This window comes from Cavia porcellus, unplaced genomic scaffold (assembly GCF_034190915.1).
Source record: "Cavia porcellus strain 051 isolate PalLab524CR breed Dunkin Hartley unplaced genomic scaffold, mCavPor4.1 scaffold_24, whole genome shotgun sequence".
Classification (NCBI taxonomy): Eukaryota; Metazoa; Chordata; class Mammalia; order Rodentia; family Caviidae; genus Cavia; species Cavia porcellus.
In genome coordinates this window covers 19,229,435-19,254,285 of record NW_026947507.1, presented here as the reverse complement: position 1 = coordinate 19,254,285, position 24,851 = coordinate 19,229,435, and the positions used below count along the sequence as shown (strand labels likewise).

Here is a 24,851-nt window from a genome sequence, read left to right as displayed (position 1 = left end):
AAAAAATTCCCTCTTCTTCCTGTGTGGAGAGAATTTCTGACAGGTTTGGGACGTTAAATTATTATTTCTCCAACACAGGATATCAGTAATTCTTGTTCTCTATGCTATGTAATACAATCCTTTTTCACACTGACTGATCAGTTTTTCCACATTGCCTCATGCATTTTCAAAACGTGAGTATTGTTATATTCAACCCACAGTGCATCTCTTTCTCCAGATCATTACTTAAAATGTTTCAGAAACTCATAGCATAAAAAATTAAAATTGGGTAGGGATTTAGTTCAGTGGCATAAGTGCCAGATTGGCAAGTACAAAGTCATAGGTGATTCCTGGTACAAAAAAAGTTAAAATTAAAATTAAAAATTAGTATGACAATTTTAGAGGCCTACCAACTCCAGCTTGTATTTTTTTCTTGTCTCTAACTGCAATAATATTCTAGCTCTCTAATGCACCATCATACTCTTTCAGCCAAAACAATTCTCCCCTTGTTAGTATTTTCATTTCATTTTTCCTAGTTAACTCCAATTTACTATTAGGATCATGGCCTAAGGGTTACATCTTTGAGGGAAGATCAGGTATCACAATATCAAGGGCAGATTTTCTGGGTATGGTTATCAAATCACAATCTGAATGCTTTTATATTTTTTACAGATTGTGTTGTAAAATTATTTGATTGCATTTATCTTTTCCAGTTGAATACTGATCTGAAGAAGGCAGAATCTTTACCTCTTTTTAGATACCTTTACTATCCCATTGCCAAATACAGTGTCTGGTGTATGGTTTAGGAGCTCGAGAAACGTTACATTTGTCCTGTTCCTCACTGGAAAAAAATGTTGCCATTATATGCAATAGATGGAAAAATCTAGAAGTTCAACATTTACATTCATCAAATCTTAGCTTCCTCTTGAATCTTAAGTATAATGGTGTGTGACTATGAAATTAACTATTTTATTAAATTTGATTTTACACATTCAATTAGAGAATTTAGTACTGACTTTTGAATTTGATTACTGCTACTGAATACTGATTATTTCTTTTTTTTTAATTGGTACTGGGGATTGAACTCATGACCATGTGCTTGCAAGGCAGGCGCTTATGCCGCTGAGCTAAATCCCCTGCCCCATGAATACTGATAATGATGCAACAAATTAACTCAAACCTTAGTGATTTAAAGTGGGAGTTGATCAATCTTCTTCTGTAAAGAGTCACACACTAAATATTTTCCAGATCTCTGTTGCTACTATTTCAGTATGCCATAAAAGCAGTCATTGATAAAACAGAAAAAAATCAACATGGTTGTGTTCAAATATCACTTTACTGCCACACATGGAAATTTGAGTTTCAGATAATTTTCCTGTGTCACAAATACTGTCATTATTTTTATTCATTTTCAGCTTTTTATAATGTACAATTTGTTCATACAAAAACAGCACTGGGCTAGACTTCATCCATGGGTCATCATCTGCTGATCATATTCTTAGTACCTTTAACTATTTGGAAACATGAGAGTTAAGACAGAGCATAACATAATGAATCTCCTGCTTCTCTTGCAAGTGGTCATTTATGATACCTGGCTTTGGGCATATTGCCCTGTAGGGTCTTAGATGGCTTTATTCATATTTCTGGCACCTTGATGAGATTGCCTGAAAGGCTGAGCTCAGCTGGGATTGTAACTCAAATTGCTGAACTGACTTTCACAGACACTTAAGATTATCAATATACATTTTGACAGAGGGCGAGATATTTTCCACGTGTAAAATGAATCTGGGTTTGACAGGAAAGGATGATGCTTATCAGCATTGACAAAGTACAGTGGCGTAGTGGTTTCTTAGTTTTTTCCCTAAGAAAGTGCTTATGCTAATACACTCTGTCAGGTTTTGTAAAACTGTTCACTTTTCATCTTATCATTTTCTTCGTTTTTTCTTCATCCTTCAATTGCCTTTTCTTTTCAGTTCAAAACAAGCCTGCAGAGTAAATGCTGAAGCATAATCCTGTATTAATTTATGGGCCATGGTGTGGCTTACTAGAAATGAAATGTTCCGGTTCCATGAAATCCTAATCACTTTCACTGCCAGCAGGTGCCGGAGTTAAAGCATTTCCAGTGAAGTGAACAAGAACATTAAATAAAACCAGTGCTCGGGACTGGATGCATTTAAGTCAGAAAGAAGAAAGTACCATGCTACTGATCAAAGCCTGGCCCAGGGAGGCAACTCCATTTGGCTTTAACTCAGCGGGGAAGGCAGTAACTTCAAATCCATGGTCAGTTCAATTCAATTTATGAGAGACTTACCCAGTTATTTCTGTATTGCATACCAAGCAGAGGGGTTCTGAGTTGGCTTATGAAAAATCTCCCAGGTGAAAGAGATATATAGAAATTGTCCCTGTGCAAGTTCTTTCAACTATCCCTGACCTTTTAAGCCATTTTCCCAAAGCAGATCAAAATCTCAAAAGAGGAAGGCATTCAGTATTTGGAGTGAGCAGCTGTGGTCTCATCTCCTGAAGATTTATCTATTATGTGGCACAAGTGGTGGGGAAAGCCCTCTCTATTAACTGCTGACTAGGAGTTGCCTGAATGAGAGCAAGTTTAAGGAAAATTTAAATTTAGATATATTAAGATTAATGAAAGCCCTGATCATATAAGTGACTCAGAGTGATGGCTCTAACATCCAAGAACAAGAGATATAAAAACATCTTTAAGCACATTTTGAACACAAGATGAAGCAATGTGTAATTTAAAAGTAACACAATTAAGTTTAACTATGACCATCAGTTATGCCAATTCAAAACAAAATGTAAAAGCCAGCAGGATTTGTACATATGTCCTAACTGGCAAATGGGAGTTATATCCAATAGAATAATGAGGTAAAATAGAATGGTGAGCCAACAATCACAACTGAGAAACTGCTAGTGTAGTATTAGGTTCCCAGTGCCTAATATCAGCACCTTCACAGGATAGGCACATTACTAATGATATTCAACTTATGGCAAAATTAGAATCAGTTTACTTTTTCTTCCTATGCAACTTAAGAAATCACACAGAGCTTTGCTCATAATTTAATTCTGAGTGTAGTCTTGATTTTGCAAGCCAATTTTACTTTAAAATGATTTTATAAGCAATGTAAAATAGCTCTGATAATGTATAGCTATTTTTAGAATTAGAGATACTAGTGTTGCTTAGCGTAACACTTTCAATTTTTATACAAGTTTTAGAAGTATCTTTTAATGAAAATGTAGTCATAGTCACACCAGTCAGTGGGAGCAATGAGGATATAATGACCTTTGCGGTATCTATGAAATATTCATTCCTGCAGTGATTTGCTAATATCCAGAAAGGATGGAGAAGTTTCACTGGTAAGTGTGGATAGGAATGGAAGGAAGAGGACAAGAGATTTGAAGTAGACCAATATAAACTCAAGCATTAATTCCCTGAGACATTAATCTGGGGGTGGGAAAGAAAACAGCACTGTGCAACAAGACTGTCTGTGCTTTTTCTTTCATGTTGGATAATAAAATTGTTGTTTAGATTTGCAAGATGACAGAAGCAAACCTTTAGGGGCTAATGCCTTCTGTTAGTCTGTGCCACGAAAGAGTAACTACAAGAATATCTTATTACCAGAGAGTGCCAATCCTCTCCTTTCTTTCAACCAGTTTTGTTCAAATCCTAACAAGAACAACTCAGTTTTATGAAACAAAGCTGTTCTAGAATACAATTGCTAATGGAATACTTGAAAGCCTTTTTTTGTTTTGACAACTCAAGTTCAAATAGTATCCGTGGCAGGAGAACATCATTTGTTTTTCTCTGTATCCAGACACTTTATCCCTGGAAGTTTTGTGCCATGAGTATTGAAAAGAAATGCTGTCTAGAGTTTTGACAGCATTTTCTGCTGATAATTCCTTAACCAATTAAAGTGGACCCACCAGGGATCTTGTTCATAAAAGATTTACAGGAAAGTCACAGTGTAGTGAATTCAAACTAAAGCATATAAAGTGAGCAATTTTTGAATAATAACATATTCAGTAACAGACAAAACACATCAACTCAAAGTACAATGGCGTGACATTCTGATGCGGTATTAGGTTCATAATGTCTAACATGAACAACTTTACAGTATCTTGAAAGACATTTTTCTCACTTAGCAGCTCTTTAACCAGGTTTCTTCAGGGATAGTTTGAAAAACTAAAACAATAGGTAATCAGGTCAATCCCCGTGTTTTGTGGTAACACTCTATGGATCATGCATCTTACCTCCACAAAACAGCATCATTTTGACAGTTTAAAAAAACAAAATGTTAGTTTCATTGTCTCTAGGAAAACTGATGGTAATGAGGAAGAAGCCATTTTATTTGTTTCCAAGGTATATTTCATATCAAAGACAAGATTAATTCTAATCATTGTCACCCAAGTTTTCCTAGAATGTTATATTACTTTTGCAAGATTTAATATTCTGTGCTTATTTTCTTTCAGTTGTGCACATTAACAATAGGAAATGAGATCTGTGACATGAAATGAAAGAATATAGACTATTGATCCTGCAAGAGAGCAGGTAAAAGAGGAGTTAAAATGTACTCAATTCCAATTGTAAATCAGGCCTGCAAGAAGTGCCTATAACTTCTACTACAATAGCCTTATAAAGCATGCATTAATATTAGTAACATGATGGATGTGAAACAGTGCCAGAGAAGTCACAAAATTTCTCCAGTGGCACATAAATACTGTGGTAGCAAGAGAAGAATTTCAGGTTAGGTCCGTCTCATTCCAAAGTTACATTCTTATAAAACTGAGTCATCAAGCAGACCACTTGATAAAATCCAGATCAGTGCTGCTTAAATTATAATATACCTGTGAGTCAGGTGGGATCTTGCAAAAATGTAGACTCTGACTTAGTAGGTGTGAGGAGGTGTCTACATCCATTGTATTCATACTCGCCAGACAGTGCTAACAGTGTTGGTGTGGAGACTTAAAATTGGTAGTTTCTACCTGAGCTTTTTGGGTTCAGTAGTGAAAAAAATTTCAGAGAAAAGTCTAGGGTCCCAAAACAAGTTTATGACAGCAGAGTTTGAGCTGGTGTTAATGCTAAAAAGTACTTTTGGAGGTAGCCTTCTCCTTTGTTTCCATCAGTTCTCCAAAGCAGGACTATATTAAAATGGAAGTACTTGCTAAGCAAACTCAGTTAATTTCTCAATTGAATTGTCAACCTTCTCATCAATATGGAATTCTGGAATCACCACTATTATGAACTTGTTCTGACTTCCAGTCAGTGCTCTTTCTACTGTAATTCAAGTATTACATCTCATCTCAAAGTAGCATGCACTAATGAGTAAGGGAATGAAGCCATTACAATCCTCCACTGCAGGGGTCACAAACTCTTAAAAGTCTACAACCAGTCAAGTTGTGCAAAGAAATAGAGCCAGTTTGAAAGGGTGTTGACCTGACAGCTTGTGTATATTCCAACAGGGAGCTCACAAACAGCTCTCAGGCATTCAGAGATGTTAGAAACGGAAATTGTTTTTCCCTTTCCAAAAGATTGCATCTTAGCGCTATGCTTAAATCCTTAAAAAAATTGTACAGAGAATCCCCATATACTTCCAGCACCCACCACCTAAATTCCCAGCTGACATTCTGGGAAACCAAAACTATAGAGACGGTAAAAAGATCAGTGCTTGCCAGAAGTTAATGTGGACTGAAATGAATATGCACAACACAGAGGACTTTAAGGCAGGGAAATTATTTTACTCTAAGACATAGCAACAGATGGCACATGTCACTATACATCTGTGAAAATCCATAAGATGTACAATATTTCAAGCATCCCTGAAAGTAGACTATGGACTTTGGGTAAAGAGGTTAGGTCACTGTAGGTTCCTAGATTATAACAAACATACTACTTGTTGTAGGATATTGGTAGTTGGGGAATTTCAAGTAATTTGGCTCCAGAATTCCTTTAAAACAGTATGTGAGTGTGTGAATGTGTAATATTTATGCTACATTATCTCAAAACCATCTTTCCAGGGCGGGGCAGCGTGAGAATAAGCTCTCATTTATAGTATTTGGTAACATGCACAGTGTACAATTTAGCAATGCTTGTAGTGGTAAAAGTGGGTTCCATTACAACATTGCTTTAGCTTTATTTGAATTAAACTGTATGAACTTGAATTGTCTGACACTTCTTTTTTCTTTGGTTTATTTTTAATCAGCTTATACAATGAACAGAAGACAAATATTCTTTCTTTAAGGAATGGAAAAAAGCATTTTGACATTTATAGTGCTTTAGAATTTTACACAAGTTAGGTAAAATATAGATTATGAGCAATTAGAAGGAATTGTTTCTCCATATTTACTCTAAAATCTGATTTTCTTAGAAATATTATGTCAACATATACATTACAGTAATCAAATTTTAATTAAAGAAAATAAATGAGTAAATGTATCTAATGAACTGTATTGAAAGGTCAAAATTTAAATTAGTTGACCAATTCTTTAGTGCACTAATCATGCATTAGAACTATACATAATTTCCTTTTCCTTTAACTCAAAAGCAAATAGGTTGATCAGAGTAGTTTTAGCTTCCATTATATCTATTTTGAAAGTGAGAATTATTTTATTATTCAAATGCTTGAATAATAAAACACCCTAAGATGACCCTAAATTGAAGAAAATATTTATTGTATTGCACAAATTAATCACAAATAAATCATATTTTTCTGCACCTCATTATCTCATTTTAAGAAAGCAGCTGGAAATATACTGAGCAACACATGAATACTCAAAAAAACAAAAATTTTAAATGTCCTTTGAGAAACATTTTCTTAAGAAGATTTAGAAATAACAAAAATTGACAAGTGACTTAAGTATATCTTGACTTATTTTTGCAATCAGCATACAATTAGAATACATATTTATGTAACAAAGTTTTTTATTTAAATGAATATAATTGTAGTGCTTGAGATATTAAATAAGTTCAATTATGTCCTCAGTTCTAAATTCAGTCACTGAGCATCAGGCAGTTTTAAAAAGAAGTTAAATGACTAAAAATTAGTTAACTTTAAGAAGTTTGTACACATCAGTTAAATTGTTTATTATTTGCCGTTTTAAGCCAAAAGGAGTACTGAGGAAACAGGTATGTTTTTATCTTTCTGTGTATATAGCACATATGTGTTTTTCTAGCAACTTTAAGCCAATATTTTACAAGGTAAATCAAGAATATTCAGATGCAATGTAGGGCATTATAATTATTATTTTGAAATATGTATTATTTGTTATGCAGTTTTTTACATATAAGCTGATAAAATTTGAATTACTACTTGGATATTTTATTTAAAAATACAGTTAATATTTAGGTATTTTAGGTGGATTTCTGGGCAAGAGATTAGGAAATTTTATAAGAACTATTTATAAGAAACACTCAATGTTAAGGTTGACCTTCTAGGCCTTAGTTAAACAATTCCTCAGGAGTTGAACTCCCAAAACAGTTTTCATTTTTGTCCTTGACTTACATGTAGGTCTACAAAGTTTTATGTCAAATGTGTATATACAGACAAGGATGGGGAGCAGGAGAAGGAAAGAAAAGAGACAGCAAACAATGGGCTGCAAATAGTAACAAAATCAGGAGGCTCTCTCACTAATATCGACAGACAATGTCAAGAACAGTGGATGGCCTGTGATTTTATCCTGTTTTCCAGCAAACAAGTTTGCCTGTCACATTGTCACAGAAGTTGACAGAAGGCATCAGACACAGGACTGTATTAGTCAGCCCAGCAACCACTATAACCTTCATGTCCACGTCCCCACTGGGTCCAACAGGAGGCATACAGAGGTGGGTTCAAGAACACACTACCCACATCCAGTTGAAGGCACTCAAGAAACCATGATCCTTTACTAAGTAGCTGCAAGCAAATCTAACTAAACTTTGCTTCAAACAGAAACATGAGATGAAAACCAGAACAATAGGCACCTTAAGTGATTGCAGCCATTATGTATTTAAATACCTAAATTAAGGACCCCAACATTACCTTTCTCAATGGCTTTAGGTAGAAGTAAATGAGATAACATAAGTACAAGTGCTTAGTATTAAGAGGTAAATTACTGCTGGCTCCTATTGTAATATTTAAGCATATACTGAAATATATCGCCTCTAATGCGTAAATATCTGTCCTCCATAATAAAAATAATACACATTTTCTTTGCTTTAGATGAACTTCATTATTTTTTAAAGGAGCTTTGGGCTCACAACAAAATTGAGAAGCTATATATTTTCCCTTTCTTCTGACTGGACTGTCAATGTCCCAAATTGAGTGATAGTTTGTTACATTTGAAATGCATGTATTGAACTGTCATTATTACCCAGAATCCATAGCTTGCATTATAGCTCACTGTTGGTGCTGCACATAAGTACTACCTCTCTGATTAATTTCCTATCAGTATCTCTCTAGATACCCTTGTCTATTTATAAAAAATTTCCTTTTGTCTTTTTTCTGTTGTAACTCCACAACTTTTAAAATTATATATAAATATATAACTCAAAATTGTACCCAGTATCTTACATATGCTAGGAAAGCATTGAGCTACACTGTGAACCCCTGTTCAAGCATAATCAAGGTATCATGTAAAATTGGATAGTCTATACTGGATCCCACAGAGATCTGCTCATTTTGATCACTCAAGGACACAAGCCACCACCGTGTGGTTGTTTGAAAAGAAGGCATAGAAAGAGTCTCACTCCACTTCTGCTTAAAAGTCATTACTACAGTGAGTCACATGGCTACACCAAATTATACCGGGTCAAGAACAACAAATTCACAATATGCTAGGAAGGCAGAGCTGGAAATGTCTGGTAAACAGTATTCATGATTACCAGTTTATACAGGAGTTAGTAGAAAAAGAATCAACCCATTTTTGTCCCACTTAAACAAAGAGAATGAAATGATTTTAAAAAATATATCCCAGGGATTAATTAAAGCAAATAAAAAGAAAAATTACAAATCTTTATTATATACTATGGTTAACATATTCATTTTTGCATGTTATGCTAAAAGACAAAACACTTGAGTAAAGTTCATCTGTAGCCTCTGGGGTAATAAGATATTCTGATATTTCTAATAACAAAATCACTTCTTTTTTGCTGATTGTTGTTAAACTAGGACAATGATCAAATTCAAGCATACCAAATTTGTCAGTAGTTATATGAAACATGAGCTGAAAAAGTGTTCTACTTTTCTTCTGTATATGTGTGCATATAGACATATATAGACACATATATATATATATATATATATATATATAAACAAAATAGAAAATAAAGTAAATTTAAGTGACAATATTGTTTTCAGAATCATTTAGGAAAATTGCTAGTCCACATGTGTGTTTCACCTAGGTAGTATGTCATAGAATACTTCTTATACAAAGGAAAAAAGAAAATGACAAAAGCTCTGAATTACATCTCTTACCTTTACCTCATTCTCTGTAACAGCCATGTAATCTGTAGCAAAGATACAACCAGGATACACGTGAAGGAAACTACTGTCTGCCATTAAAGGTTAGATCAGCATTACATTTTCTAACGTTTCCTTTGCCAGCTTTCTTGGTTTTTCCAAGTATAGGTGAACCATTTCAAAGTCAATTTATTAATGATTAGCTTACATTTTAATGGCTGTAGTGTCTCACTAGTTTCTTACGTGTTTTTCGTATGATTTTAGTGAACACTGATACTAAAATATTATAAAAGATATGAGCTCCCAGGACAGATAATTTTGTCTTTTTAAAAGATAATACATAGTACATAAATCATATTAAATAGTAAATATGTTATATTCCAACTTAGAACTTTATAAATGTACTTACAAAGCTAATTTCTGTAAAATATATAGGGAGATTATTTCCATCAGAAAGAATGTGAGTTGAAGAGAAAACATGCTTTAAAAACAGATGTAAGTTGTTTCTGTCAGCTGAACTCCTAATTGGGAAAGGAATTACAGGCCATGAATACTTTCTATTCTACTCTTCTCTTTTTCTGGTGGTGAATGACTGCCTCGCAGTAACAGAGAGGAAAATGCAAAACAGGAATATCATCTTAAAATAAATACACTTTGAATTTAAATACGGTTTCATTCCTCCTGTTCCAAGGCTCAATATCAGATTTAAGCAACTCTGCAATTCCTGAGAACCTCAAAAGTAATATTTCTTTTTCTGATTTTTGAATATGGAGTTGTAGAATTGTTTTCTTTTTAGACTTCAGACTACCACGAATGGGTACTAAGTCTAGATTCTTATCTGTGGAGAATCTGATATAGTGGAATAGCAGGCATTATTAAAGAGGCTCTCCAGACAATTCTGATACATAGAAGACCTGAGAACAAGTGACTTGTATCATTTTCAATGATAGCTTCCTACCTTACATTATAAGGACAGTAAATAGGGTGGTTGTGGAAAACAACAGAACAGAATACTAAAGTTTGAGGACAATGTTGTATATCCTCCATTGCTGATTTAAGATAATGCTTTTTGTCAAAAAAGCTGACATACAATGTTCCTGTACTTGTCTGTTAGAGATAGTGAATTCAGAAGTTAGGAAAATAACACCAAGCGAGACAATTATAATTGCAAGTTCCGCCTCTCAGAAAAAGATTTATAAAATTCACTACAAATAAAGTTCGCTATATAAATTTTTAAAAGAAACGATTCAATATTGAACATTAGCAAAACATCTGAGATTTCTGTGGCCTAAGAACTTTCATAGGGTGAACACTCTATCAGAGAAAAATGCAAAGAAAATCAACATAATTGCTTATTGGGAGATAGCTCATATTTTTTAACATATGCAAAATAAAAAGATGCATAGCATCTTTTCTGCTTCAAGCTGTTAGAAAATATTGGGTAAAACTAATAATCAATGATAGGAGACACACTAGATAACATACTGAAATCCAACCAAGACTAATATGCTGTGACTCAGTGTTACTTTTTCTTTGGGTCTATAAAGCTCACATACTCTATTTTAAGTACTCAAATACAGATTTGGATGTATTATATCAGTGTGGAAATAAATCCCGAAAATAGCAATTTTGTGCAATGTCAGTGAGAAATTCAAGTATCACTAAAAATTTAAATATATACAATAAGACACATATGCATATTTTTTCATGGGGTCTACAAAGCTTAAAACAATCAAACAATTTCAGATACAGAAAGTGAAAGTGCCTTTTCAGTATAAATTTATTTTTGTACTTAATTTGCACAAGCATTTTAAAATATATGAAGACAACTAAACAATGATTATGAACAAGCTTTTCAGGCTTTGTTTCTTTCTTCTTTACATATAGACACTAATAGAAAAGGTGGATTAAATGCAGTCTACTTTTTCCTCAGTTGGCTGGTTTTTTAGAGAATTGTAAACCATAAAGCTAAACCGAGTAAATGTTGGAAGTTTATTGCAAGCAGCACCTTGGGCCAAAAAAGAAAAAGTTACATGGTTAAATATAGGATGTATATACTTATAACCAGTATATGCGTTGCTATATGCCTGGATATTGGCTACGATACCTATGTCTAATTAAGTCACTTAGAAGTATAGCAGTGTCATCCTCATTAGGATGAACAGTTCTAAATAGTGAACAGTCCAAGGTAAGTTTAAAAAAAAAAAAAACAGTAGGTAAGCTATTCTTTCAAGCTTCAAAAAGGTAGCTGATTTTTTTGCTACCTTTTCTATTTTTGCTATCTTTTCTATTATTTTACCTTACTGTTACCTCTGTTTCTTAGAAAAAATTATTCAGGCACATTCCTTCCGTTTTATTACTAACCCCCCCCAACACTACTGCTTTCTATTCTTCTCTACTCTTTTACTCCCATTAAAGAAGAGTTACTGACAAGATGTTATCTGTCCGACTGAGCTCACCTTCAGTTCAAATACACAGATTGTGCATGTTAGGAGGGTCTTTCCATTGTCATTATGGCAGATATAAGGAACCAGTCAATTTTAAATTCATCTACCAGTATATAATTAGCATTTTTCCATCTTGTTAAATGCAACTTTGAGTTTTCTATGTTTTATTTCTTATAAGGGAATTAATGAATCTTTTTATACATAAAGCCTTCACTGTCCTGTAACTTTTACTGACTTTTGCATCTTAGTAGTTAAAAAAGAATAAGGATTTGTTCAAACAAAGTTTTTCAAATACAGAAGTGTGAAAAGTAAAAGATCAAAGAACAATAAGCAGCAGTCTAACCAATAAGCTGTATTGATCAGTAAGCTGTATACCTTCCCTATCTGAAAATTCACTAGTAAGAATCAGCAGTGGTTGATCTTCAAATACTTTGAAACTGTGGTAGGCTCATCCATAAATTAAATGAAGCAAAAGACATCCCTCAAATATACTGCAAAAATAATTTTGCTAATTTTTCAGGTTTATTAATTAGAATTACATTTTGTTCTTTGGAGCCCCAAGATCTAATGGCTAAACCATTTATGTGATGAACAAAAAAAGAAGTAGGGAAGATAATTTCTCCCTACTTATTTTTAATTACTAAAAGCATTTGACTAAATCAGCCTATTTCAACATGTACCAGAGCTGAAACTAAACTACCTTTAGGACAGATGTAAGAGATAAGAACTAACAGCAGTAGATAGATCACAGAAGTCAACCACAACAGGATTTTAGGTATGTTTTTAAAACTTGTGGGACTTGATAAGAGCATCTGTTAACATTTACCTAGAGCCTGGTCTATGCAGTCCCCTTTCTTTTGAATATAGTGTATCACATGCTACAATATTTAAATGTATAACTTTATAAACATTTGAAAGTTCACACAAATATAATCCAAATACAACTTACCATAACCTCCAGTCACATTGGCACATATAACAGCTCCAAAGAATTTTGGAAAGTGCTTTTGAATTCTTGAAATAGCTTTTTGGCAAGCTATGGTGGGATCTTCTCCTCTTCTCATATATTCTACTGCTTGGTAGCTTGATTTAAACAGAAAGGAAACTTCAATCTCAGAGAATAAATACTAACTCCAAATTGGGTTATGTAAGGTTAGAAATTTAAAATTACTGACATTATCACACTGGATAGAATTCATATAAATGAACAGAAGAAACTCCTGCTAAAGCTTCAATAACAAAGTAACTATACTTTAATATAATGTTATTTATTTAAATCACTATTACTTTCAAATGACCATTGTAGGGGCAGAGGTAGATATAGCTGAATAGCAGTCAATAATAATAGAAGTCTCAGGGAATAGCAGTTATATTTAAATGAGGAAAGAAACTACAAAGGAGATAATACTAAATGTGTCCAAACATGTAGTTGTATAGCTAATTGTACACAACTATGCTCCTTAATTTAACAATAATCACAATTCGTTTACTCAGTGGCCTTACACTAATTATTTACCACAAATATTCTCATCTGTGGAGTTTCACAGGGCTATGAATATTTAATTTGAAAGATCATTAATTAAATGATAAGTAAAAAGCTTGTATATGTAGTTCCTAAATAGCTCAAATTCAAGTGACATAATATGAGAATTATTTTACACTTTGACAAAGAAAACATTTCCATGAAAAACCTTTAAAGTTTGCAAATCTAAGAAGTCATACCTTGGAAGGAAGCGCATCAATATATCTCCATCCCCCGTGGCTGCAGCAGCCCCTACAGCATCGTCCGCATAGGCCCCGGCTCCAGGTATTGGGGAATCTCCTATTCGACTTTATGAGCACACAGCATAAGAATTTAGCATAGGAAATTAGGTGTAAACTAAATTATGTTAAGAGCTGTTTCAAAAATGGGACATTTTCATATAGATACTAATTACTATTTTATATAAATTCTTCACCAGAATATGAGGAGGAAAGGTTAGTTTTTCAACTTAGGCCTTCATAAACTTATACAAATTACATAAGAATTTGTTATCACATGTAGAAAATAAAAAAGCTTATAAAAACAGATAAGAGACGTTTGTCAAAGGACACAGAATTTCAGTTAGACAAGAGGACTAAATTCAAGGAATCTGTTGTATAATACAGTTCTACAGTAAGTTAATAACAGTATACCGTATATTTGGAAACTACTAAAGGAGTCTTTTTAAGCATTCTCATCACAGAAACGTAAGTATATATGGTAATTCATAAGTTAGTTTGGTTTAACTACTTCATTGTCTATGCATATGAAATCATGTTGTATGGCATAGTTTTTTACTTGTCAATTAAAAATAAATTTATAAAAATAACAGAATTTCTTATGCTAAGATGACATATATAGATTTACAGTTACTATTCCATTACTACCATTCTTTAGTAGCTAAATTCCTGGATCTTCAACAGGTTTCCAAAGTGATTTTCTTACCTGCAATTTATTTCTACATTCCACGTAATGTATCAAATTTTTATAAAAGTTTTTCCATATAGTAAATCTTTAAAGTCCTACTATTTCAAAGTAAACTCCAGAACTCCTTAAAGAGACCTAAGACTCTCTGAAATCTGGCTCCAGCTTTCCCTTGCCAACTCCCACTATTCCCTCCACAAACTCCCACCAGTGATTTCTCTCCAGTTAGCAGAGGCTCTGACTTGAAGCATATCCTGCTTTCCATCTGCGAGGGCTTCGGCCTGTATGTTTCCTGTTTTTTTTTCTGCAGACTCAGGACTCAGTTCCTTCCATTCACTTTATTGGCCTTCTTACCTACTTAGCTTAAACAGATCAGCTCTCTCAGCCCTGCATGCCAAAGTTCCGGTTGGCCTTTAGCAGACAGTGAGGCCTTCTCTATCACATTGATCTATCTCAGCTGTGAGATTAGGGTTGTATTTTTCATTTTGCATCTTCCATAGCACCTAGCACATATTGCTTTACATTGTTTGTTGGAGAAATCTGTTCTTATAGAAACACTAACCCAGGTATTTTGAACTTTAGACCATTTGTAGATGTACCAGCAGCAGTATGTCCCGTCTTATGAATTACAACCATGCCTAGGGGGGAATAAAAAGATAGATAGATACAAGGTTATAAACCTAATTTTACTTCAGATATAATCAGACTAATAATCAAATAAACAAGCAGTGGTAAAATCTCAATGTTTGTGTTCCAAAATTCATATGATGAAATTGAATCCCAAAGTGAAAGATTTAGGAGGGAGACCTCTGGCTGGTGAACAAGCAGAGTCCTAATAATTTGGCTTTATATTCTCATAAGAGTGTCCTGAAAGCTAGCTAGCCCCTTCCACAATGCAAGGACATGGGGAGAAATTGCCAGCTATGAGTCAAAATACAAGCCTTCACTATACATCTTGGAATTCCTAGCTTCCATAACTATGAAAAATAAATTTGTTATTCATAAATCAGCCTTTCTATGGTACTACTTAACAATAAAGACTAAAATAGTGATACAAATGTTTTCTTGTTAATTTCAGATAGAAGAAAAGAGAAATTTTATAATTTGAAAATTATACCAGTGATGTAATTTTACATTTTAATGACCTAGTTTCATAGCATCATTTGTTAGACATTCCATATTCTTACTCCTCAAAATGTTAAGTTACTTTCAATACTTTTAAAAAAGGTAATGCCAAATAAAATTTCTGATATAGACTAAAAGAAATTGCCAGAAATGCAATTTGGAAAAGATTATTAAGGTCTTATTTAAGGTCTCTTTAATATTTCAAACCACATAAAACATCAAATAAATATGAAATAAATATTTAAAATTGAAAAGTGAAATCATTGAATTTTGGGGGTCTTTATAAGAAATTTATTGAACTATGTTGAACTAGGTAAAAATGCTAAGGCAAAAGTATGCATGTACATACATACTTTTGTGATACATATATGTTACATATATGTATATATCTATCATATATATAGGGATAAAGAGGTATAGGAGGGAATTATATATATGTGCATAAATACTTTTGTGATATATATATATATATATATATATATATATATATATATAAAACATATATATATAGGAATAAAGAGGTATAGGAGGAAATTAAATTTTAATCATGAAAACTATATAAAAATAAATTACCAATAGTATCATGACCATAATCATCTCTTATTTCTTTAGAGGTATGACTGTTCTGCTTTAAGATCCCAGGTGGTTTGTAAGGTCCACAGTATTTTGAAGAATCTGGTATAACGTTCTGTGAAAGAGTTTTACTTTTAAGAAAGGTGTTTTACAAATTGTCAAGCAATTATGTATGATCATTACACACGAGTACAAAATCAAAAAGACATCTGGTAACTCAAAGCTTAAAGATTGGCTAAGTCATATGTAAAAATAGATGAATGTGTAATTTGACTAAATTCCCATGATAGCCTCAGAATTAAATAATAAGGTTTAGGCATCTTTGTTCCATAGAACAGGTCTCTGCATTTTCTCCTTATATGCCTAAAATTCTTAGCCTAGTGGCAGATATAAAGCTTTTTATTAGATACTAATCCCCAAAGGAATAAGGTACACAACCTGACCTTCACATTTCAGAACTTGTTCTCCAGATGAAGAATTCTGAAGTTTAAAGTGACATCGGTTTTCAAATCATTTTTTTTCAAAGCTAGGATTATGTATGTTCTACAAGACACTCTTAAATTATCTTTTATATCTTAAAGGAACAAAAATATAATCTAAACTCATAAATTTAGATTGTCTATATAGTTTGGTAAAAATACAGGTTGAATAGTTCTTATCTGATATTTTGAGATTAGAACTGTATTGGATTTTGGTATATCTGTATGTACATAATGAGATATTGTGAGGTTAGATCCCAATGTAAACATAAAATTCATTAATGTTTCATAAGTATTCATGTTGAAAGTAATTTTACAGTGTTTCCAGTGTGACTGCATTTTGAAAAGCAATGGGTCACATGAGATAGTATGGATTTTTCTACTTGTAACATCATGTCAGCACTCAGAGGATTGGATTTTTAGATATCTGGATCAAGGATGATCAACAAATACTCATATATTATGTCAGTGTACTAGATACCTCGTATAACCTGGTTTTATAAATAGAGTCTTTCTAGATGATAAGCCCTGATAGTCCTTCATAATCAGGACTTAAGAAATAGATGAGAAACTACAATACTAGATAGAAGGAACCTTTATGGCACAAACAAACTGATTTATGCTAAAAATCTCATTAAAGACAATTATCCCACTAGTAATGTACTAGACACGTAACAGTATAAATCCTCCAGTCAAATCAGGTGAAGGAACTGGATAGATTTTACACAGATAAAACTTAACAATATTTTGCAGTAATGTTCCTCAACTTTTGATTTATTTTAAAAGACTCTGTCCCAAGGAAATACTAACAGACCAGTTCTGACACAGTCAGCTTCACTTCGAAAGTAAACCTTTCACAGTTTGCAAATTATTTTTAGAGAACAGTAGCTCTGTACCCCAGGTGTGAAAGTGAGGTTGCTAGAGAGCCATTGGAAGCACCCAAGGTCCTCAAAACAACTTAAATCATTGCTTCTAATGTGTAGTACATCTAGGGAAATAACCTGCACCCTTGGCGATGGGTAGGCAATAGAGAGGAGAAGGATGTCATTTAAAATTTTCAAGCAATTTACCTTTTAAAATTGAATATATATACATACTTTCCAATAATTTGGCTGGCAATTCCTAGCAAGCCAATCTGAATGAAGAGTATGAGAAGCACTGGTAGATAAATCTTCATTGATAAATCCCATACTCTCAGCAAACTTGGTGGCTAGACATTAGGGAAAAAAATGTAAGGTAACTAAGTTTATATATACCATGAGCAAATTGTATCTACTAGAGGCAGTCTACTGTCAGCTATCTCTCAAGTGGGGTACTCAAAGATTATCAAAGGTGTTTTCAGACGGAGATAGGTTTAGAGATCAACTTCTAATTTCCACATGTCTTTTTTTAACTGATCTATTTGAAGTGTGTATGTTATGTATCTCCTATGCAACCTCACCTGCACTGGCTCCTCCCCACTTTTCCAAAAATCAAAAGACTCACCTTTCACCAAGACAAAAATCTTACTGCTCTAACTAGGGCATAAAGCTAAGGGCACAAAAAAACTTTAGGATATCAACCAAGGAGATGAATGGATTCCACTGAAAAAGTAAAAGATTCTATTTCAGGTGGTTTACAATTGTATACTTTCAAACTGAAGGTCTACTATATGTCAGAATTTCTGTTTATACATCACTGTACCATATGTAAGAGGCAAAATGTTGAAATCAGACCCTCTGCTAAAGCAAACAGGTTCTCTACCCTCTCACTTGCTAATAATGTTCTCGGGGTCTAACATATATAAAAATGTAATATAGGAAGAAAACTGATGCTGAATCTAGTTTCAGTTCAGTAATTATTCATCTACAGATAATAAATATTTTTAAAAATCCTATTTTAAAGACAAAGAAAGTGAGATTTACAAGGTAATAAATCTATCTAATTAAACAGGTATTAAGTACAAGAGCTGGATTTTGAATTAAAATGTGCTTTTATCCCTGTTTTATATAGAGTTCTATTTTTACAGTGAAAATTATAGACAAGACCGGAAAAACTTTCAGTATAATTAAAAAATACCTGACTCTCCCGCTAAAAGCGTGTGAGTTGTATGTTCCAGTACTTTCCGTGCCACACCGATAGCGTTTTTAATTCGTCTAAGATCTCCTACTGCTCCTACATCCATAGTAGTGCTGTAAGATATAAATGCCAAGTACAGGAAAATATTCTCCTAAGTTCACTGCAATGCATTTCTCCAAGTAATGTGCTGTAGAATAAATTCTACCTTCTTAACACAAATGTGAAAGTACAACCATAAACTCCCTAGGGTACCACAATCAGACACAATTAAAGACAAAGTAGTAATTCAATTAACCATATAGACCAAAGCACTAAGTTCTGTATCTCTTACCTTACTTTAAACCTGGTTTTGAATGTGGCCTTACAGTTTTGGACCAAGCAAACTACATCATTTGGGGGTGGCAAATAAATGACTAAACTGGATCAGAGGCTTATTTTTATATCTTAGGAGTCTCCCTGAGAGTATGTACTTTGTTAGTTATTTCCACCATTAGGATTTTGCTTTAACTGAGAGGGAAAGTCTTTTTGTTTAGAAAAGCCAAGTACAATAACCTAGTTTGACCTATGACTGATCATACATCCTTCCATCTCACTCTTCAAAGAGGACCACACCTCTAAATGTAATTAAACATGGATCAAAATCGCAAGGATAAACAGGTGCAGCGGGGCACTCTTACCCGTCCATGATCATTGCATCCAAGGTGGTTTCCCCAATTTCATCAGGACTTCCTCCAAAGCCTACAGAGCCATCACACTGCTCTTGCTCACACACGGCACAGCCATTCTCCACTGCATCCAAGGTAGACCCTCCAGATGCTAACGTCCGCCATGCTGCCAAATCCCAATAACGCTTGTTTATAATTATAGATTTTTTCAGTGTCAAATGAACCAAACCAAAAACATTTTGCATATCCCTACTGAGATTCTGTTTTCACATTGAAACTGAACTTTTAACAAGATAATCAAAGCGCTACAAAGGAATTTTAAGAGACAAGGGAAAAAGTACATCACTACCTGTAGCTCAGTACAAAGGTCTTAGGTTGAATGCTCAATTCAGGAAAAAAAAAATCAGACTACCTGTTGGTGGAAAGTGAAGGTTTATTTATTAATATCTATTTCTTCTGTATAAATAAGTATCCTCTCCTTTATTTATTTTTAGCTGCTGGGGACAGAACTGAAGGCCCTAGCACTAAGGTAGATCCCCAGCCATTTAAAAATTTGTATTTTGAGACGAGGTCCAGCTAGGTCACTCAGTGGCTCAGCGTGAACTACAACTTATGAACCTTTTGCCTTAGACTTCTGAAGTATTCAGATTACAGATATGGCCATCACACCTAGCTTCCTCTACTGTATTTTAAAAGGCACAACTGAAATCACCCAAAGCCAGCTAAATTCAAAAATCTATTAACCCACCTTATAAAATACTTCTATATCCTTAGAGCATTAAAGATACTCATAACTAGTGCTGTTTTTGAGGCAACACCTATTAGCTCTAATACTGTAATAGGAAATAAATAATGCAAGCTTTATAGGATTAACTTATTTTATATTCACATCAGTTTTTACAGTAGCACTGTGTACAAATAAAATTATTTCAAACACAAGGAACAGACAGAGAGGTTAGGTAATCTGTTCAAGGTCACACAGCAATTTCTAACAGTAGTCACTTTGACAAGTGTGGCTGTACTTTTAGTTCTATGCTGTTCTCTGTGTGTGTGGGGGGGTGCATTTTTAATGGTCAAGTTCAAAAGTAATTAAAAAAAGATAATTTCTTTACTGATAAAAAGAGAATTCCTTGAAGAGTAGGTGCTACTATTGAAAAGCACCAACTGCTATCACTATTGGACTTACTCTCTTGTAACTTACACAGAATTGTCCCCTGCCCAGTCTGATTTCTCATGCTCTCTGATTTTATATGCACTACTTGTAACACACAAATTTTCCTCTACTAAGCCCTGGAACCAATTTTTCTTTCATTGTTACTACAACTAGCAGCTTCAGAAAAAGGTCTGAAGTGATTCCCGGGGTAGTATGTTTTGAAGCATATTCAAAAAACGAGCATGACACTACATGAACGCTACGATAATGGTATACACAGGGTAAGAACAAAGAGCACAAGAGAGGACCCTAATCCAGTGGGCAGTCAAGGGTACACGTCCTCAAGAAGGTGATACCTTAGCCCTGTGGTTCTCAGCCCTGGCTGCAAACGAAAACTCACACAGCAGCTTTTAAAATCAGATGCCCTGGTTCAGCAGTGAGAGCAGTCGCAGGGCAGGCAGGTCCACAGGAATCCTCCGAGGCCCCCCGGGTCATTTTAATGAACAGCCAAGCCTGGGTAACAAGGACGCTGCATCAGCGAGCAGCAGCAAACGTAAAAGGGAAAAGTGAGAATTTGCTTGGAAAATAAATTAATGTTCCCAAAGTGGAACCCAAGGTCGAAGTGAAGTGAGGGGTCAGAGAGGTGTGGCAAAGCAGATGGAAGGCGGCCTGCGAGAGGACTGCGCGTCTGATAGGAGCCAGCGCGGGCGCCGCCGGCACAGAAAAAACAGAAGCGCTCTAGATCAACTGCGGGGGAGAGGACAGTAAAGGGCGGCAGTGGCACGGAGGAAGAGGAAAGGCCGGCTGCAGGCCGCGCGGGGCAGGAGGGCTGAAGGCCGGGGCTGCGCTCGCCCGGCCGCCGCGCGCCCCACTCGGCGGCGCCAGCCCTTCCCCACTGCGGCCCCGGCGGCGCGGCCACCCGCCCCGGCCGCCACCCCGCACCTGCTTCGGTCGCGTTCTTAAAAGGCCAAGTGTTGACGACCAAGGGGAGAGGGCCGCAGCCGCACACCACAGCCGGGCTGAGCAGAAGCGGAATGACAATGAAAGGCAAATTCGACTTCCGCGCCATAGCTGCGAGCCGAGCCCAGCAGCACGAGAAAGGTCGCGAGACCCGCGGCCCGCAGTCACCCGAATGCTTCCGCGGGCGCTCACAGGAACCTGGTTCACCGCCCTCCTGTGACCACGCCCTCTCCCGGGTTTGGTCTGGGCTCCTTTGAACTATCGCGAGATTTGACCTCTCCGTGGAGCGCAGAGTTGAGTCGGTGGTGCTGAGGTCATCAGCCATGAACTGTTTCCTCTTGAATTCTTAGATGCTGTGCAGTATTTTTTTTTTTAATAGTCAATTGAATTACTACTTTCTCCGTTTTTACAAGGTAGATTGCGCCTCATATTGGAAAATTAGTATGACGGTAGCAACTTCTGGTAATTACTATTATTTCATTTAGTTTTTACTTTATTCTCTTAATTAAAAGTTGAAGTTTGAAAGTTTGTCCTCTGGAATTCCTCAGACATCCACCCATTCTTTGCGTTGCCACCCACCACACACTTTTGTAGGACGTCCTCTGGTTATAAATCCCTGAGGTGGAAGAATTGGACAGTTGGGAAAATAGAAGTGTACCCTCTGCATAGCCCACTGAAGGGCGCATTCCTGCGCCTGCAGCATGAATAATACCTCCAGTCTTACCTATTGTATTTTCGTGCCTGGCACCATTAAGTATTAAATAAATGTTTGAATAAAAGGAAGGATGGAGCGTTTACATGCCTGGTAGAAGCTGCTCATTTTGATAACTCGGCTGCACTGTTGTGTGAGCGTGGACCAGTAATCCCTCTGGGGCTCTGCAATGCTTAGCCATGTATGTAAGGGAAGACAATTGTGAAGAACCTCTATAAATCTATCCAGACTTGTAAAATATGAACTAGATGGGAGTTGTCAGGCTTACAAAATCTTCAAAACTCTTACTGCTAGGAAAGTGAATATGTAATTTAAACAGCATAAGATACCTAGAAGAATAAAGGCAAAGGAATGCTATTCGAAAGTCGGGTGTAATTAAAAATAATAATAATAAAAAAAAAACCTGTTGTTGAGTTCCTTCAGTGGGCTTTTGGAGGGGGAATAAACCATGCGTGCTGGGGAGCAGACCAAAAGTTAATCCTAGGTGGTAGGTGAAACAGGTTAAGAAAGCCAAGAAAACTTACATTGTCCTCTGAATGGATTTTTCTTAGCACTTGAGCTGAATATAGCTTATACAGACTAAGGAACTAGGACACTTCTTCAGCAAAAATTGTAAAATACTATACGTGGGAAATTGGCCTTAGTGCCTGCAGCATTCTCTAGCCTTTTCCTAGCTTTTCAGGTGTTTGTGTTTCTCCAATTAAAAGAACCTAAATTTTACCTCCTACTGTATTCAATCTTTTCTCCAAAATTTTTTTGCTTGAAGTCAAAATCTCATCAGAGAAATTCATCCCATTTGTTGGTTGGAGAAAAACAGCTAAATTACTTGCTAATCAAAATGCTAATTTTCTCACAAGTTTTTTTTTTTTTTTTTTTTTTTCATACTAGGAGTTTTTGGTACTGGGAATTGAAGTCACAGTTTCATGCTGGTGAGGCAGGCTCTTACTATGCCACTGAACTAAATCCTTGGCCCATTTTATTTAAAATAATAATAATCTCAAAAGATTACAGTCTTTGGTGGCTATTACAAACCAACTGAATCTAGTTTGTCTAGATTTAATTATTTCTATGGCTTAAGGAAGTTAATCTAGTTTGGATATTAGGTTTCCTTCTGTATTATTACTTGTTTTCTAACTAACATTTGCAGTACTTCAGCCTTCAGACCTAGAAGTCACTTGTTGTTAGTTTCAAGCTTTCATTTGTCATCAATTTAACTGGTTCCTTCTGCTTTGTAATGGGGAAAATCTAAATGAACAAGAACATTTGTTTACAGTTTGGTGGGTAGACCAATAATACAGTGTACAATTTTCCTGACATTCTCTTTAATTTTTATTCAGTCATTATATTTAATAGCTGAGATACAGTGTTTCTGAGAAATCAAAAAACTATATAATTAATTTTATTTAAATCTAAAATGCATCACACAGTTTTGTTTGGTAAAATGTTTTTATTCCTAAATTGAATTTATATCTAACAATACTTTAGCAGATTTTCAAGACCTGGATTGTGAAACTTAGAGCAACTATATCAAATGCAGTTGACTTTGTGTAGTCTTCCTAGATCTGGTTCTTCATCTATAGTAATACTGCTCTTATCATACAAAGTTTTGTGAATGAGGTAAGAGATGTTAGATAATGTTAGAGTGCTAATGAAATAATATACTAATGTTTTAATTAGTATTATCAAGTATTTGTCAATTGGTGTCAGCAATCCAGAAACAAAAAGCAGCAAAAAGAAATTAGTTTGAGACAGAGAAATTTATATAGGAACTATAGAGTTGGCTGAATACTTAGAATGCATTTTTTTGGAGGGTTGTTACCAGGAATCAAACTCAGGACCTTGTGCTTGCCAGGAAGGTGCTTATGCTGCTGAGCTGTATGCCTGGCCTCCTAGAATGCATTTTAAAGTAAGTACTTAGAACTTCTTTGTATATTAAATAAGAGTTATAAATGTTTTTGGTGTATTTTGATATATCTAAATTTAGTTTAAATTTACAAAGATGTTGCATCATGGGTTGTGAGATTTCTGCATGTCTTTAAAAACAGCATCCTTAGGTTCTACATAGGATAAAGTCTCTAATGAAACCTTAAATGATGTTACAAATAAAACCATTTTCTGTGCTCGTGTGTGTATGTGTGTGTGTTGTAGGTTGAGGAAGGATAGGTGGTTCAAGGAGCTGCACGCACCCCTCTTTTTCCTCTAAACTTCATGGCTTTCAATTTATCAGTCTCAAAAGGATGAAGAATTGAGTCTCTCCTGATAGTATTTGAAGCTGTGGTTCTACAGAGGATTTAACGCTGTAGTTGCAAGGAATCTAGGTATTTCAAATCTGAGGCTTAAAAAACTAAGCCGTCCCCTCCGGCTTTTGCACTGATGCTGTGAAATCCATTTGAGAAACATGCCCATGTTTTGCTACTTGTTCAAAGCTGTAAGCGTGACTTGGCATTGAAATAATAATTCCTTTTTTTAAAACTCCCCACTGAACTATTACCTAGGTTATCTAAATACAGGCTATTTATTTGATTGGCATTTGCTCCTAGCAGCTTTGCAAACTAAGTAATGACTTCTACTGATGTTAAATCATTGTTGTACTATATTTCTAATTTAATTCCTTTTGTCCATTAATTCAGGAACACCTGATGGTACTATCTGATCATATATTATGGATGTAATTAGAATTACAAAGAAGCGTTATCTTATTCTCTAAATGAAAGAAGAGAATATTATTCCTTTCTGAGATTTTTTTTCTGTTTATGCCTTCAAATAGTTTATCAAATCAGTAAAGATTAAAATCATAAACTTTAA

The 24,851-nt window shown here is 34.9% G+C and overlaps 1 protein-coding gene across 12 annotated transcripts in view; it reads right to left on the bottom strand.

The window, feature by feature from the left end:
- Positions 1 to 21,559, bottom strand: part of Aga (aspartylglucosaminidase) — a 112,506-nt gene extending 90,947 nt beyond the window's left edge. For 4 of the 12 annotated variants that reach the window (XR_010042581.1, XR_010042582.1, XM_013151666.2 and 1 more), the window contains exons 1-9: positions 21,317 to 21,559; positions 19,234 to 19,387; positions 18,557 to 18,669; positions 17,596 to 17,708; positions 16,020 to 16,134; positions 14,884 to 14,959; positions 13,598 to 13,705; positions 12,825 to 12,958; positions 9,444 to 9,475 (exon numbers count right to left, since the gene is read on the bottom strand). Coding sequence is in view for 6 of the 12 variants with exons in the window: in XM_013151666.2 (XP_013007120.2) it covers positions 9,444 to 9,475; positions 12,825 to 12,958; positions 13,598 to 13,705; positions 14,884 to 14,959; positions 16,020 to 16,134; positions 17,596 to 17,708; positions 18,557 to 18,669; positions 19,234 to 19,387; positions 21,317 to 21,443 (972 nt within the window). In the remaining 6 variants the exon portion in view is untranslated. Of the gene's footprint in view, positions 1 to 9,443; positions 9,476 to 11,190; positions 11,437 to 12,824; positions 12,959 to 13,597; positions 13,706 to 14,883; positions 14,960 to 16,019; positions 16,135 to 17,595; positions 17,709 to 18,556; positions 18,670 to 19,233; positions 19,388 to 21,316 lie in introns of those variants that run through there. The other 8 variants (XR_001201136.3, XR_010042584.1, XM_063234719.1 and 5 more) reach the window with 3 other exon arrangements.
- Between the last annotated feature and the right edge of the window lie 3,292 nt (positions 21,560 to 24,851).